Source organism: Sabethes cyaneus, chromosome 3, assembly GCF_943734655.1.
Source record: "Sabethes cyaneus chromosome 3, idSabCyanKW18_F2, whole genome shotgun sequence".
Classification (NCBI taxonomy): domain Eukaryota; kingdom Metazoa; phylum Arthropoda; class Insecta; order Diptera; family Culicidae; genus Sabethes; species Sabethes cyaneus.
The window spans coordinates 29,749,751-29,768,129 of record NC_071355.1 but is presented as its reverse complement, the minus strand read 5'-3'; the positions used below and the strand labels follow the sequence as shown (position 1 = coordinate 29,768,129).

The 18,379-nt window shown below is 42.1% G+C and overlaps 1 protein-coding gene across 1 annotated transcript in view; it reads left to right on the top strand.

Annotated features, from left to right (window-relative positions):
• LOC128741981 (uncharacterized) overlaps window positions 1–18,068 on the top strand; it is a 39,356-nt gene extending 21,288 nt beyond the window's left edge. Inside the window, exon 2 of the mRNA XM_053838134.1 lies at window positions 16,480–18,068. Coding sequence (XP_053694109.1) covers window positions 16,480–17,750 — 1,271 coding nt within the window. The 3' untranslated portion in view covers window positions 17,751–18,068. The remainder of the gene's footprint in view (window positions 1–16,479) is intronic.
• Window positions 18,069–18,379: the final 311 nt, after the last annotated feature.

Sequence of the window (18,379 nt, the reverse complement as noted above, 5' to 3'; positions counted from 1 at the left end):
ACGATTGACTACAACGTTCAGTTACGCAAGCTTGAGTACTATGGTATTCGGGGTCCAGCAAACGACTTGATAAGAAGCTATCTCTCATCAAGAACACAATTCGTAGTCGTAAACGATTCCTGTAGTAATAGTCTAAATACCGCCGTTGGAGTACCCCAAGGCAGTAACTTTGGGCCCCTCCTCTTCTTGATCTATATGAATGACCTTCCTAAAATTGGGCTACATGGAATACCACGTCTCTTTGCTGATGATACGTCTCTGTCATATGCATCTGCCGACTCGAATCAAATCATTCAACAAATGAGGAATGACATGGAGAAACTGCAGATATATTTCGACGAAAATTTGTTGTCACTTAATATATCCAAAACGAAATACATGATATTCAATTCCGCTCGATCCAGACGACCTACCAACCCTGCTTTAATCGTTAACCTTGAAACGGTTCAAAAAGTTGGCCCTTCAAGCATCTTGGCCTAACGTTTGATACAAAACTCACTTGGTACAGCCACATAACTAAACTGCAGTCTGAAATTAGTTCAACTTGCGGTCTACTGTATAAAATTTCTAGCTACCTGTCAACGAAACAATTGCTGAACATATACGATGCTTTTGTGCAGTCAAAACTCCAATACATGGTTTCAATCTGGGGGGCGGCCAGCAAGTATAAAATTAAGTGTTTGCAAACGCTTCAAAATCGCTGTCTGAAAGTAGTATATCGGAAACCACGTTTGTATTCGACGCTCGAATTGTTTAACGAAACAGCCACATCTGTTTTGCCAGTAGCAGCACTTCGTGAAAAACAAATACTGATTCAAATGCATGATAACCTGTGGAATCCATCAACGCATCATAACCGACAGTTTGAACGGGCTTCACATAGTCACTTCACTAGAACTCAGACTAATCTGGCAATATCAAGTGTAAATACCGAATTCGGGAAAAGAGCGTTTTCATACCACGGCAAAAAGCAATATAATGGACTCCCAGCCACCATGAAAGACGAGAGAAACTTGAAAAAAATCTAAACCTATACCAATTTGATATCTGTGCTTGGGTAGTAAGTCAAAACAAGGGACAAAGCTTCCTCATCCAGGGATGCCACATATAATTCTGTGTTTTTTGTTGAAAAAATCTGAAAATCTGTACGGTGAGGAAAAATATCTGTGCAAAAATCTGTCCAATGCAAAACAATGAGAGTGAAAGAGATAGCGAGTCATTTTGCTGACTATTCCCGTCTCTTTCACTATCATGTAAAAGCTCAAAAATCTGTTTCTTTCAAATATCTGTTAAATACAGAATAATCTGTGCATGTGGCAACCCTGTCCTCATCTCAACAAGATTTCTTAACACCGCGATTAAACCTAGAACATTTTGAAGTCCTTGCTTGGGAAGTACGCCAGAAAGAGTGTCAAAGACCTCTTTCGAACAAATTTCTTTCGAACGCGATTAAAGTTTGTCCAATTTGATGTCTGTGTTAGGGAAGCGTGCCAGAAAAAAATGACTAAAGTTCATTGTTTCAACATAGCAAATTCTTTCCGGCGAGTCGATTAAACCTAGGCGAATTTGATATCTGTTTTGGAAAATGCGCTACAGCTGTAGTGTTCGGTTATAATTTAATTCTGTATGGACGCGCATTTTTGACGTTTCATTGGAAGTGTAGTGAAAAGATGCGCTGTTGATAAAATGGGATTGAATTGGTAAAATTCCTTCAACGTGGTGAAAAACTTGGTAATAAAATCTTCTGTAATTTCTGTAAGATAACAGGAAAGTATTAGTGTGTTCTTGATTTTGTTAAATTGTTTCCAAATGCACATAGAAATAACTCTGAAATATACATCGAGGATTGGACGTATACAATGTAAATGTTACATATAATGCAAGTAGCATGTATTTATGCTGCATACATGAAAAATTGAATGATTACATGCATGGATACATGCTACTCTCACTACAAAGAGACTTTTACGTAGTCCTGCGTCACCTACATAGTACATATGCGGTCGTGTCTTGTACACAACCCCTCTGATTTTTCATATAAGACATCAGTTTTGAATAAATTCTTCTCGTATGTGGATTCGATCGGGCGAAAGATAGGGTTGGTCACTTACTTTTTTATAATTGTTCACTTTCAAATTGGCATCAAATTGGACTAGGTACTTCCCAAGCACAGACATCAAATTAGTATAATTCTGAACGGCGTAAAGAATTTTCAACCAGTTGGTACGACCAACTTCCAAAAAAAAGTAATCGAAATCACAGTAAACAGATGGTTGCTACATCTGTTATGAATCGATTGGTATTCAACCCATGAAAATTCATTCATAATTGGCAGAGCTATTAGCGTTTTGGATCTTTCATATTTTCCTAATAGTAACTAGAACCTAAGTTAGGGAATGACTGACACCCTGCTGGAAGACGCAGTCCTGAAGAAATAAATAAGAAAGTCTAGGAGTTGGTTACCATTGGTGAAAATTGTACCACTCGTTTCTATGTCGGTTGAACACCATGCCGGATAAACCGTCACCTTGTTTCAATCCTCGCCGCAAGTGTCCCCGAGATGCGCACAAAACACATCACTCGTTCCAATGTAGCTCTGATCAGTCGCGATCAGCTTTTCCGGAAAACCGTCTTCGTGCATTATCAGCCATAATTGGTCTCGATCGATTATATCGTATGCTGCTTTGAAATCAATAAAGATGTAATGCATAGGCTCATTGTACTCCCGGAATTTCTGCAAGAATTGTCGGATAGTAAAAATCTGGTCCGTAGTTACGTGAACCCCACCTGATAATTCCCTGCGAAACCCTGTGATGTCGATGATAGCTGGCGTGAGGTATATTTTCCGTTTTGGAAACAGGAAGAAGTCGCGTACGGTGCCAAATGTGGTGCATTGTCGTGGTGCTGTGCTGAAGCCAGTCCTCAACTGTCTCTCGACCTTGCTTGAATCGTTTGTACTATTTAAAAGTTCTCGAACGTGGAATACAATTATCTCCGAAGATTTGCATTGCAGCATTTCAAACATTTTTGTTGCGTGTTGCGCCATTTAAAACAGAACATTAAATGCAACTCAATGCTTTGTTTAAGAACGGTCATCGTAAAAATCACCGCATCGCAAAAAGTAAGACATAAACGTCAAAAATAATAAAAATCATAATGGTTACTATCGCTGCTCTGCAGGATGAGCATTAATATTAAAAGCGGTCCTGAAATTGAGCCTTGGGGAGCGGAGTCACACTAGATTGTATTTGATGTCAACCCATTAAACTCAACTTATTGTGATCCGTCCCGAAAGATAGGAGTAGATAAGATCAAAAACACTTTTTTCAACCAAAAATAAAGGCTTTACCTTTCTACGGGGAAGTGGCATGCTTAATGGCGCAGAAGTTTCAAGGGATGCTGAAAATGAAAACTGCAGTTTTGGATAGCAGCCTTGTTTGTCACAGGGTTTTTGATCTTTTAGTGATGAAGAATTTAGTGCTATCGGTAGCCGGTGTGGTTAGTGCTATCGGTAGCCTAGATCTTACGATAGAGACCGTTTAATTCAATCCCTGATCCCGGGCTCTGGCTGAAACCAAGTCTATAAAATATCATACGGTTTATGTTTGTATGGTAGTGCAAGATTGTAGTGTAAAATATTTCGCATTCTGAAATTAATTCAGCAAGACGTGAATTGACAAACGAAATAATGGTAATAAATAAACCGGAATTCCAACAGGATAGACCATAAAACTTGCAAAGCAACTCTTTCCTGCAGTGCAGCGAACTATCATATGACTTAAAGGACGCCATGCATTGGCACACGGTCGTGGTTTGCGGTTCAAGTTGTTCGTTCAGCTGGCACCGATGTCTGTCAGGTAAGCCGCTTTGGTGACGCAACTCGGCTCAAGGTGTAAACAGCGACCCAGAGAGCGCACGGTTAAAATTACTACCCAACAAACAGTGGCAAATCATTTATGCGATGCGGGTCCCGGGCTGTGTTGCCACTGCCGGGAAGTTAATTTCCGAAGGGAGCTCCAAGGCTTGCCACATTGATCGAAGCAGCAAGCCCGAAACGACGACGACGACGGTCGGTGGTGTTGATCCGTGAGTTCATGTGTTACGGCCCGGTTTGCCTTGAACAAATGCGACCGAAAAAAAACCATAATGTTATCATCGTTCGTAGCCCGCTGTTTGCGCCGATTCGTCGCAGCCGCCGTTTTGTCACCCTCGCCGTTGGCCATGGACGACGACCAGCCGCTTCGCGTCACGCTCTCTAGAGCATCACCAAGCCAGCCATTCAACGCGGTAGCGCAGCGCCGCAATCATCATCGAAGTTTGCCATCATTAGCCAGTAGTAGCGGTAGTAATCTGCCTCGCGGTTCGAATGTGTGACCCTCGCGGCGGTACCTGCTAACCAATACCAGCGCACGGTGGAGAATGGCAACGAGCGTGTACGCGAACGACGACGGCATGTGTTCCTCCAACAGGGCCGAGCCGCACACGGCCGAACAGTGGCACACAGGCAGCACTCTGCTGCCATTGCCACCATCTATAGATTGCACAGCTGCGAGTCAAAATGGCCACCGTCGGATTGAACCGGAACAAGGTGGCATGTTTAGCCAAATCAATCTAAACAATTTCCAACTATTCTACTCCAATGTTTTTTTTTTGGCTTGTTTTGTTTATCCCAACTTCACAGCAGCCTTTAAATGATTAGCCATGAAGCCACCTCGTGGCCGTCATCGGCTAGTTTAAAGCTGCTGATAATCATGATGATGATCGGGACGATGATGGCGCAGCGATGACGGATGACGCATCATTGTTTCACCGTGTTCGCGTCGCTGTAATCGTGCCGCGACTGACCGCGTGAGCTTGTGGCCTCCGCCTAGGCTTGGCTATGTGGGGTGTTTGAAAGAACGAAATGCCACTTTGACCAGTTGACGCCTCGTGCCATCGTTGTCACCTCCCGTTTGCGTCCGTCCGACCGCTACCCTTTCCTGCAGGAACTTTATCTCTAACGCGTCTACGACGGTCGGCGGTCGGTCGTACAGTCGCAGAGTGTATCGTGGAACCACGTTTCGACGTGACTCTGATTGACTGTAACTGCCTTGCCTTTTGCGAGTGGTCGATCGCGGGTGCAGGCAGCTGCATCACCGAGGACTGCGTACCGAAGCGAATGACGCGAATTCCCCTGTGTTGTTCTGCTTATTTTTTTTTTGCTGCAGAACAAACACAATCGAAGAAGCGAGACCTTTACGTCGTGCTGAAGATTAGGGATTAGCATTCATTTGTCCGATAAAAACCAACTTCTGAAACAAAAACATTTCTCAGAACGTCGCATTTCAAGGCCACTGGAAGGAGGCATGTCAAACCTGTTCTTCCCAGCGAGTGCTCTGCTCTGCTAGCTTGAACAATCAAATTACAAACGACCTGCTTATTTCAGCTGAAGGCAAAATAGAGGACACCACGACCGAATCGCAGCGGAATCTTATCGACGGGAATTGTACAGCTTCGATTACATCATTTGAAAGTGTGTGAAGAAGAAGGAAGGGTGCTCGGCTGGTCGGGTGTCGCGGTGGCGCAGCTCAGTCAATGGTGGTGACCATCTTCGGCCGGTCGTGCAAGCGAAAAATACCATTCACCGACGCCGTCGTCGTCGCCGTCGCCATCAACCTGCAGCACCAGCACCAGCACAAGCGCCCGCACCGTGTTTTACCTTGGTGCCGCGAGCAGGAAACTGCGACCGACCGGCCAATCAACCCTGATGCCTCCGTCACTGCCACCGACCGACCGACCGACCGCTTTCGACGGCTATTTTTGCCCGGCTTAGGGATGCTCTCAGAGTGATGATTTCTGGTGGGTTTCGGACCGTTTTTCTCCCAGCTTTTTGAAGTACCTAAATTAAATTGAAAAATTGATGATTTATTAGCCTACCTGGCGGGGTGTTTCCAAATCAGTTGGGTACTTTGCAGTTCCGGTGAGTGACTCGTCCAACACATGAAGTTAAAAGTTTAATCAATTTTGGCTTCTTACCTTTAAAAATTACTCAAAATATTAGCTTTTATTAATAGTGTCAATGAGAACACTACTACTTTTGCGTAGGATTGATGTTGACGGCTTCGGGGCCTGTTCACACTTAAACTCGTTCGGTCTATTTGAATTGATGATTGAAACTGTGGTTGATGTTAGATCAATAAATCAGATAATTCAACCAAGCCTTCGCAAAAAATATACATAGTTAGCTGTCCAAATTTCGTACACACACAAATTATTGTATTTTCTTGAGTAAAAAGAAAAGTAAAGTAAAAGGAAAACTTCCACAAAACACCATACGCCAACAAAGAATATGTTTCATGGATCGACCCACTTATGTGGCATTTAAAATTGAGCACTGAGTGAGTTTGCGGTCATTGGCAATGAAAAAATGTCAAATCAAAACAAAACGAGCAACACTTTGTGAACGACGATGTGGTTTTGTGTGACAGATCTCTAAGCATACTGCGATCTGTGACTTAACATGTCTGCGTTAGCGAAATGCAAAACTGATTGAATATGTCCAATTTCGTTCTCTGAAAACTTACTGCGGTTGCAGTCAAGTTTAACAGCATTGACATGGAGTATGTCAATACATTTGATTTTGAGCGAAAATATGTTGTAATTTTTTGGGAAAACTTAGTTGTTAAATATTAGACTTCTACAACCGATGTAAATAGACTGGCCAATCATTAGTTCGATATCCAAAATGAAGATAAAAAATGCTGATCAAAAATAATACAGGGTGCACCAAATTGCAGCCGACTTTAATTCGTTTCTCAGCGAAGAAACAGTTTTTCGTGATAGAATTCAAACTGATGGAATATCATATGAGGGAATCCTGAGGCCCAAGTGGCTGTTCGTCAGATGCCTCAAACATCTTAATGTAAACAATTTTGAATCCCGAAACAGATGTAGTCCGTTACCGTGATACCTACAGCGTTGCAAAACGCAGCCGCTGTCGAACAAAAACTGCATCATCGGCAGAACTAATTCGTAAAGAGAAAAAGCGAACTGAACGAGATCTGAGATGTTGACGTGGCGGCAAAAAATGACCCGCGAGTTGATCTGAAAATGAAGCTTTGCTGCGGAAAAGTTACTCCGTTTCCTTAGGCGATTGTTCTTGGGTTCGTGGTTGAATCGGGCCATTCTTACTAGAACCAGGTCACCAGGATGTTGAGTGACTTTAGCATGAGTTTTTTTTCTCAGGGCCCTCTACACCTTTTCATACTGAACTGACGATTAAGCATCCAGCCGGGGCTAGTTATAAGCATAATTCTAACTCGAGATGCGTAATAAGGGGGCAAATTATCACTAATCTCCCCATTTTCGGGTGCTAGTTGTTTGAAAACCAGTAAAAAGATAAACAAAAACATGAGCGAATTCATTATTATTATTCTTTATTCAAGAGGTTTTTAGTCGCTTACTCAATAGCGATACTGCAGTAAAAAAGAGCGAAGTGCCCTAGGCACTTTATTATATGTACTTTTCGTTAATAAGCTGGACAGCTTTTTAAGCTCATCTAAGCTGATGTACGCCACCGATTTAGAAATATTTCCATTAAAACCAGACTTGACTGCTGTACTCTTCAAAGCGATATTGATTCTCTTGCATGATGGTGTACTCTAAATAACATGCAAGTTAATGTTACGAAATAAAGGACTTGGGCGTTTTTTTTATATTTATTATTTATTAGGAGAAGGAAAACCCCTGGGAGTGAAGCTGCGTAGCCTCATCTCCCACAGGCACAAAACCTTCCTATATTTTTAGTCATTTACAATGGATTGCACTTCCAGTGAGTGAGAACTCTTTTAAGGGAGTCATAAAATAATTATCACATTTAACAAAAAAAAAAAAAAAAACAATTGCTTAATTGCATAACTACCGGATGAAATATATTATACAGTACAGCTGTGGTGATTCGTTCTGAGGGTTACGGCTGGATCAGAGCCAACAAGGGCTCGCATAGTGCCTTATTCTGTGCGTCTCGGTTGAACTTCGACAGCTGGCTCTACCATCTCGGGTTACTGGGCTCTAACGGTTTCGTTAACGTGTCACTGGAGATACAGACTGAGAAATGCTCGATGCGACTCCGACCACAAGACCGGGATGACATTGGCGGCAGGGTACAGTGTGACTATGGCGATTCGACCTTGGGGTCACGACTGGGTAAGAGCCAGCAGGGTTTAGTTGCGTGCGTCCCGGTTGAACTCCAACTGCTGACTGATGACTTCGGAGTACTGGGCTCTAGCGGGTTCGTAACCATACCTCTACGGACAAAAACATTTCAGAAGCAGAAAAATCCGGAATATTCAGCGTACTTGCCAGAAGATACAGGCTGAGAGTCCCCTGCCACGACTCCGACCACAAAACCGGGATGACCTTGATGACAGGATGCAGTATGACTTTGGCGATTCGTCCTGAGGGTCACGACTGGGTCAGAGCCAGCAGGGTCTCTCATAGTGCCTTGTTGCGTGCGTCCCGGTTCACATTCGTGCAGCAGATGAGATGGATCGTGGTATGGAGAGATATGCGTTCGTTATATGGATATGAGATCGTTAAATGGAGAGATAGCACTTGGTTGAATGGTACGATGGACGTATGGTGGTTTTAAATCAAATATCGACGAATCCGTGTTCGTATCAACGTTATAACGGCTTGCTTATACTTTTTTGTATTCTGCTCTGACTTCAACGCTCTAGGGAAGGTATTGAAACACTTCCTGCTAAAATATGAAACCGATCTTTTTGCCATTTCTGTATGTGTTCGCGTCATAAGCAGAACTGCAGGATTTCTTAGTGAATATACATGTGACGGGCGTTCCAGATTTTAATTGTGATGCGCTTTTTGGTTGTGCAGGTTATTGTGAAGCTGAAGCAAACATTGGAGCTCTCTCAAAGCAGCTACTGGTAACACTGACCGAGGACTAATGTTGTACAAATCGGCAGTTGAGTACAACCTCGTTTTTTTTTAAGTATAGCTTTCAGACAGCAGCTTTGGACGGTTTGTAATGGTTTTAGTCGAGACTTCGTTGCAGCTCCCCAGATGGAGACTAGGTATTGTAGTCGAGATTGTATGAACGCGTGATACATAATTATGAATGCTTTGGATGGTAGAAATTCGGAAACCTTCCATAGTATGCCGCACATTGAGGTAATATTCGGTTGCAACGAGTTCACATGATCACCCCATGTCAGCTTTGAATCTATTACCAAACCGAGATGTTTAAAGCTTTCAACTTTATCGTTGTAGATCACTATGCGGCATCATGGTACAGCGTGGCGAGTGCACTATCATATATTTTGTCTTGGATAAGTTCAGTGATAGCAAATTTTCGTTGAAGAAATCTTGGAGCTTAACCAAATCTTCCTGCATTTGACGAATTATGTTATCTGCGCTCGGACCCTCGTACGATAACCAGGTATCATCAGCAAATAATCGGGGTTTTCCGTGTAGCTGAAGTCTAGCTAAATCATTCACATAGAGAAGGAATAACAGTGGCCTAAGATTGCTACCTTGTGGAACGCCAACAGTCAATGGACGCAGATTGCTATTTATCCCGTTTACGTTGACAAATTGAATTCTCCCAGAAAGGTGGTTGCGAATCAAATCGTTTGGAATTCCTCTGACTTCATAATACTCTAGCTTCTGCAGCAAAATCTCATGGTCGATAGTGTCAAATGCCTTCTTTAAGTCAAGATAGAGTACTCCTACCAGTTTCTTGAAATCTATTGCTGTATAAATCGCGTCAACTAGCTCACTGGCTGCTGTTAGTGTAGTGGAACCTGCCCTGAATCCGTATTGGTGACTGTACAGGATCTTGTGATCGTTTAAGAAATTAGGCTGCCTAGTCGCAAGCAGTTCCTCTAATATCTTACTCAAGACCGATAGTATAGATATTGGTCTGTAGTTGTTGACGTCAGTTTTTGGATCCGCTTTTATGAATAGGCGTTACACGTGCTACTTTCAAACAGCCCGGGAAAGCTCCCGCACTTATTGATTGGTTAAAAACATCCCTCATCAACACTGAGAAAGTCTGATGATGGTCCTTGTCGAATTTTACTGATATGCCATCTGGTACACAGCTTTTGTTCACGTCTAAGTTTTAGATTTCGATTACAATCTCTTGCTCTGTAGTGGGTCGTAGGAAAATCGAAGCATTAAGTGGTGTGAGTGTATCGTATTTGTCGATTTCGCGACGACTGTTTATCGTTGAGGCAAGCTGGGGTTCAATTGTGCAAAAGAAATCGTTGAATGCATTTGCTGCCGGTTGTCCGCTAGTATTCCGTCCATTTACTGATAATTTTATTTCCGTTGAGCTATCGGTTCCTCTTCCCAGTATTTTGCTTAGGTTAGTCCAGTTCTGTTTATGGTTGTTTGAATGAAATAAATTCTCATAATACTCCTTTTTACATTTATCCTTGGCTTTTTGCACCATCCTGGAAATGTGCGTCAAGAGTTCTCTTGGTCCACTTTCAGATGGTCGCCGCTTGCAGCTTGCCAGAGCATTTTCTTTAATTCGCAGAAGCTTCCAAAGGTCGAAATTCATTCACGGGCAGTGGCCCTTAATTCTCGCCTGTACAGTGACTTTCCTCGAGAATTTTTCTTTAAGGGAACAATATAAAGCTAGCACTTTGCACAATCGGTCATCGGCAGAACTATTGATTACCAAATTCAACACCAAATTCAACACCAAATTCAACGAACACATCTCAACGATAGCAACGACTGCTAAGGCCTTCGCGATACTTAGATTCGTGAAAAGAAACACTACTAACGCATTCCAGAAGCATTCTGGGGTGCACTGTTTTTGTGTGGGCACCATATCATGCTGTGCATAGTAACAGGATAGAGGCCATTCAAAAGGGTTATCCTAGTCCTGTCCTAGAACAGCAAATGCAGCAAATTTACCAACCTACGAGGAACTTTGTTAGCCTATTGATCTGCATTCGTTAGTTACCAGAAGAAAATTACTGCAAAGGCATTTTGTCTTCGGATTACTGAGCGCAGATGTCGGTTGCAGCTCTCTCTTAAGTCACCATGTTCCCCGAAGGAGCTCCCTCCCATCGCACAAACTATGGGTACAACAAACCTTGGACCATAAGCTGCCGTGTTTTCAATGAAGTTTTTGGAAACCTTACTAACTTAGTTACTTATCCTGGTGCGATGTCCTCTAAGATTTGACCTGCATAACAATGTTCTGCGAAACAAACTCGGTCCATGGCTATCGTTCTCCAATTTCTCGACTGTCCCAAGGTCATGCTCCACTTGGTCTAACCATCGAACACGCTGCGCACCTCTGCGTCTAGTACCAACCGGATTCAGGGCAAAAACCATCTTTGCGAGGTTGTTGTCCGGCATTACAACATGTCCCGCCCAGTGTACCTCTCCGGCGTGAGTAACTTTCTGGATACTGGATTTGTCGAAAAACTGTACCAGCTTCATCCAGGTTCATCCCTTCTTCTCCATACACCGTTCTCACATACACCGCCAAAGATGGCTCTAAGCATACGACGTTCAAAAACGGTCAGTGCTTTCAGGTCCCCGTCGAGTATTGTCCACGTTTCGTGCCCGTAGAGGACTACCGGTCCTGTTATCGTTTTGTACATGGTATATTTGGTACGGAGGTGATGCTTACCAGACCTTAGGTTTGGCTATTCCCCGACCACGACCGCATATAACCACACGTTATTAAAAGTCATTTTAACACAGGATCTCTGTGAAATATCGGAAGTAGAACGTGCCTACGTAACATATTTTCGTGCATTTCAAGGCAGCATACGGTACAGTCGAGCGCGAACATGTATGGTACATAATGCAGGCCAACAGTTTTCCGGATGTCGAAAACCAAATATTTGGTAGGAAGAGGCTCCGAGAAAACAATGTTTGCCTCCCACGGATAGTCCCACGGACGGATTATTGACGGCGATGCCCTGGAAGTGGTTGATGAGTTTATTTATTTGGAATTTCTTGTCACCGCCGACAATAATACGAGTAAAGAGATTAAACGACGCATTCAAGCTAAAAGTCGAGCCTGTGTTTCATTCCGCAAGACGCTTCAATCAATAAGCATGCGTCACCACATAAAGATGACGGTGTACAAAGCGCCAATCAGACCGGTAGTCGAAGGGCATACCAGCACAGGTTGTCTACTACCTGGAAAAACGATGAATAATGGTAAGCGATGAAAGTGCGTGTGATACTCTCCGCTTAACCAACTTTGTTTATCAATTTCTCGCCTTTTGCTTAGGTTTGGGCCTGCGAATGAACTTGCGCGAGAAAAACAAGAGATAAGAAACTCACACACGGAATACAATTTACCGCTCGGCCTAAAGGAGAAGAAAGCGATTATCGCATGAAGAACTCGACTAGGGAAATAGAGTAGGTGGGGAAATTTTCCCGCTTCGGTAGCTTATGTTTTGAGACCCGCTCAACGGAGAAAATCTACGAGAGTTGACAAGCCCAGCCGGATAGTTAGCATTTGAAGAAAATGCGTTTCTCCAAATTCGTGGCCGTTCTCCAAACTTTTAGTGTTAAGGTCATAGGTTAGCTCCGGGCTACTCTTCAATAGAAATAAGGCACCTTTCTGAATATAAACCATGATTATGGGTTGTCTTAACATTTTCCCTGTAATCTAAAATCTGTCTGAGATAATTTCTTACCCCTAAAGCAAAGCAAAACCTAGGTTTGTTTTATATTCCGTTTTTCAAACTTGACATTTTGCTTTTATTCGACAGACTTCGCGGCAAGCTGTTAGAGTACAGGACAATTGCAGGGCCAGTTGCTACGATCCTGTTGACTTTAACTATGCTATGTATGACAATCTGATTTAATTCTGAACAGCTAACCTTTGTCGATTTGACGATTTGGATTCGTCATTATTTCAGCTTCAGAATATCCTCTGAACTATAGTCTCTAAATACATCTTTGATTGATATGAGTCAAGAAGCTGAATCAAAAGTTAAATCCAAATTAGTAGTTACATGTAGTTCAAGTACGATACACGACAATGTATTCAAAAGGTAGAATTACAAGTTCATAGAATTATAGTAGTTTTCCAGTTTATCTATATACTTAACTTTGAAATCGTTTAATAGCACGTTGTTCGTCAGAGATTTTAAGGAAAGCATAGAGTCGTAAACTTTACTTGAAAACAATATGACAGAGGATCAGAATATAAGTGATCTTCAACAATTTGGAATGTATTAGAAGGAATTGGAGTTTTGACGGTAAGAGGTAAGAGCTTTGTTGGTCGTAAGAAAACCATAGAGCGTGAATGGCGTATGTTTCGTCAATTACCTTATAGTCATATTATAGTTCGACAATATTTATTTGATAGAAACTGTTTGGTGGAAACTGAAGTTTTTGATCACCTGGAATCATTATATGTCTATTTTTTTATGATTGGCATATTATCTTGAATAATGTTTCGGACTGTTTTTGGCGGAGTACAAATGAAAAGCGGAGAGTGGCGTAGACGTAGGAACCAGGAGTTACGGGCACTGCTTGGAGACATTTCCATCGTATCACATAGTGAATGTTGGGAGACTACGGTGGGCTGGCCACGTCGCAAGGATGCTCGAGGACTGTGCATTTTTTTCAAGAATCCCTCCGGCACCAGGAATAGAAGGGGCCCAACGTGATAGATGGCTCGACCAGCCGACTTACGTGCATAGAGACGCTCAAAGAATTGGCGATGAGTAGCCCAAGACAGGGTACAGTGAAAAGGAATTATTGATACGGCAGGAGTCTTCTCGGCTCTATACTGTTAAATAAATAAATAAATAAATAAATAAATAAATAAAAAAACAAAGAAGAAGGGAAACCCGACCAGTTACAATTATCAGAACTAATGTTCCCATGTGGTAGTCGGTAATCTTAAAATCTTTCATGCAGTATTGTAGTTTGTGCAAATGATCCTTCATCCACTGCTTGCAGGTCTGTTGTTCTCTTTTGTTTCGAATCAGTTGCCATTGATATAATCTGTCTTGGGGAAAACGTGCGCGTGACGATGCCGAAGTGAGCGCACAAAGGTGAGACATTGGACCATGATGGCGCAAATACGAAATTGCTTCTATTTCCATCAGCACAGTTGAAAATCGTTCAACAAAGGATGGTTTCACCAGTGCCATTTTAAGATACGATTTCACCTACTTTACGCCGGTTCCCCAAATTCCGCCAAAATGAGCGCGTGGTTGCTCTCTCAGAACAAAAGCTCTTTCAGTATTAGCTGATGTTACTCTTTTCGAGACAATGCTGGTAGAATTTTAAGCTGGTAGAATTAAGAATAAAAAAGGTTAATTGTTACCAATATTTGATGAATAGCAGAACAGAAGACAGAGTTGGTAGACCAAGTGTTGAATAGTTACAAGAGGTGAAATACGACAGGCAAAATGGAAAGCATGAAAAACACGAAGCGAATAGTTACGGAAGGCCAAAATCCGTAAGGTACAAAATCTTGGATGAAAAGCAACATTCTGAAAAGAAATCTTGGAAGGCACGAGAGGCAGAATCATGAAACTTCAGAAAAGCATTATATGCAGAATATTCCAGAAGGCAGAATGGCGAAGGAAAGAAATGTTAGAAGATGGAAAGAGATTGAATCTTCCCAAGTAATAATGGAGGTTTTATTGAGGTTTTGATGATAAAAATAAAAAGAAATAATCGTAAAAACTGCCAAAGGAGTACGATAAAACTCAAATGGTACAAATAATAAGCAAAATGTTAAAAGGCATTAGAGGCAGAATCATAAAACTCACGAAAAGCAATATTTCTTAAGGCAAAAGCACGAAGGGCAGAATCTTGTAAGACACAAAGGGTATTACAATATGCCGACTGATATATCTAGTAGGAAGAATCCTGAAAAGCACAAAAAGGGAAACCACGAGATGCATGAAAGGCCTAAAATCATATGGAATAATAAAAAACCTAAAAAGCAAACTCACGAGCTCCGGAAATTAAGAAAAGCCGTATTTTGAAAATTAGAATCGTGAAGATACAATTTTAGGTGGCAGATTCTAAGGAAGGAATAAAAGGTTATACGTTACTAAAAGCTTGAAAGGTAGAAACGCGAACAAAAAAAGGTCCTGTACGGTATGAAAAATAAAATAATAATGAGCATAATAATTGGAATCCTAGATGGAACAAAAGCCACGAGGAATTTAAGGAATTAAACTAGATAGAAAGTAAAGTCATGAAAAATAGAATCGCGAAAGGCACGAAAGACAGTCTTCCAAAAAATACAGTGATCCGAAAAACTCGATTGACGCGGAATCTTAAGGTGGACGAATGCAAAACCATGGCAGAATTCCATTAGATTTCGAGTACACCACTCCGAATTAAGAACTCCAAAAGGAACAAGGGCAGGATTTCAAATTGCAGGGTTAATACCTAATTCTCAAAGATAAAATACGAACAAAGGCAAAATCTCGTAAGTTTAAAAGAACGTAATTACAAAGAGTATGACAGTATAATTCCTAAAGAGATAAAAGGCAGAAAATGCCGCGTGTCACGCGAGGCGGGATATCCCAAAAGGCCGAGTATTTCATATGGCCGAATTCTAAAAGTTACAAAATGTAGAATTCTGGGAAATGTAGAAAAACGAAATGCGTGAGAGGCAGAATCTTGAGAAGCACGATAGGCGGAGTTTCGAAAGACACGAAGGGTAGAATTCCGAAAAATACGAATCCCGGATCACGAGAATCACAGTTGTTTTATTTCCGAATTCCAAAGTGGTGGAGCCACGAAAGATACGAAAAACACGAAAAAAGGCTAAATCACGTAAGGCGGACTAACGAAGAGCACGACAAACAGAACCGTGAAAGGTATAAAAAGCGCAGTCAGGAATGGCTTTAAAAGAAAAGGCTGCTGTACTAAAGTCATAAATAGTAAAATACCGAATGACCAAATACGCACAACCACAGTTCCGAGCAGATCAAAAAGGTGTAGGATGCTATGGAGAACTGTATTTTTATGGAGATGGTTGAATGGATTCATTATTTCTAACTGTTGTTTTCTGGTTAAATGAACCAAATTAATTGGTTGCAATGGCCGGTGAAGGGAAGCACCAATTTGTCCTTCTATGGTCACTCCCCGAAGACGGAAGTTTGATTTCAGCGTAAACAATTTTCTATCGTTTTCCTAACAATCTAAATTAATTAATGAGAACTGATTCCAGTCGCAGCATAGGTTAGGTAGACAGGTAATTAAAAGCGATCAAAGTGCTCTGGAATTATGGCACAAAGTTTATTTTGTTTTTATAGATGGCAGTAACAGGCATCAATCCCTTGGTGGAGTTGCCATGGTCACATCGTTTGTTTACTCTGTTCTAATTGCTGTCATAATCGTACCCTGCTTTCTGTGCGGGTACTGGATCTGGACTCATAATTTTTAATTATTATAAATACGACATGGTTGACGACAAAGACACTAATTCCCTTTTCCTTTTCTTAATTTTTGTTGCAGTTCACCCCGATATCAGTTTCTATCCGGGAAAAATAGAACCCGAAGACGGTGATGGTGATGAAGACAACGCTTCCGAGCTGTACCAAAATGGGTCCGTCAATGGAGAAACGTACCATCATGGCTCGCAGCAGGATCACCATCAACAGCAGCAAGAGCAACAGCAGCAGCATCATCTACAACAACAACAACAACAACACCACCACCACCAGCAACCGCTGCAGCAAACCCTAACGGGCGCTCACATCGAATTCCTGAAATCCATGACCGGCTTCCGGAAGAAGTGGACTCCATTCGAGTTGCGCACCTGCATGGACATACGGCGGATAATCGGCAGCAAGGAGTACGATTCGCTGCGGAAGAACGATGGCATGCCACTGCCCAGTGCGAAAACGTTGCGCAAGTACAAACATGCGGCCCACCTGGACGGGGTGGATGTGATGAGTCGGAAGCGAAGCTACCGAGAGATGGTGGAAGGTCTAGTCACGCCGGGCGCCAACGGGGGCACGGTGAATGGAACCGGTCCGTTCGGGGACTACATGGATGATATTATGAACGCCGAAGAGCCGGAAGGATTCTTCGATATCAACGGCCTGAGCGAGCAACAGATTGATTTCTTGCAGGCATTATCCGGCAATACCAAGGGTTTCTCCGACTTCGAGTTGCAAAAAACGCTGGAATTGAAGAACGAACTTGGTGGGAAGAATTACGAAATCCTGCGCAAGCAGGAATGCTTGCACATTCCAACGTTGGTCATGCTCAAGCGGTATGAACAAGAGAATGGATTGGAGGATCTCTCCGAGATGGTTGTCGCGGAAGATTTGGATGACGATGAAGAAGAGCAGGAACCGGAGCAAGAACTGGAACCGGAGATTGATCTCGAAATTGATCATGAAGCAAAGCCGATAATCGAAAATGGTGTACAGCAGCACCACCAGCAGCAGCTGGAGCAATTTGCGGCGGAAGTTAACGGAGCGGGCGAAGATTCGCACATGGGCATCTTCGAGCATCATTCCATCTTCGATAAGGATGACGTACCCTCGTTTGATATGAGCAAACTGTCCCAGCATCATATGGAATTTCTGAATACACTGCCGGAAAACCCGAAACGATGGACGCCACATATGATCAACTCAGCGTTGGATATTAAAAACGAAATCGGCACGCGAGACTACGAATTGCTGCGTAGGCAGGGTATTCCGCTACCCGCAGCTAGAACCCTCCGAAGGCACAAGGACATTAAAAGTAGAGTAACCGAGGGAGAAGCACTCTAGGGGTCGTCCAAAGTGCGGTTGGGTTTTTAATTATAGAGGTACCTGTACTATATAGCATAATAGTGCGAGGAGAAGCGTTCATCCTCTTTTTATATATATAAGAATAGGTGTTAGATTGTATGACATCAACAAGAAATGGAGCCAAATATTCGGAAGATTCAATTGCGTGTGAAGTTTTCTTTGTGAATTGAATAGCAGTAGTTGATCGTCGTTGCCTACTAGCGAAGGAATGACCGTTAGAAGTGTACATTTTTAAAGATTGTTTACTCTAATTTGTACTAAACAAATTAAACAAAGAGGGAACGAATAAATGATATGTGGAAATATATTACATTGTAATCAAGAAGCTGAAAATTATTTCTAAGAGAAATTCTGTATAAAGTTAGTTAGCCAACACGTTTTGAAGAATAAGAACTGCCTATTTTTGCGATTACTAATAAATCTTAGCAATGGATTATTTTCTAATTAGAGGGATACTGGCAGAAGATCTGGTTTTCAAGCACTGAAATACTTCTATTAAAACCAGTTATGAATGTTGGTCAATAAATTCAAGCGTAGGATCAATAGTTTTGCTATAAAACGGTTGTAGATAATAAAATAAATTTCTCTTCTCTGCTATGGATGATTAT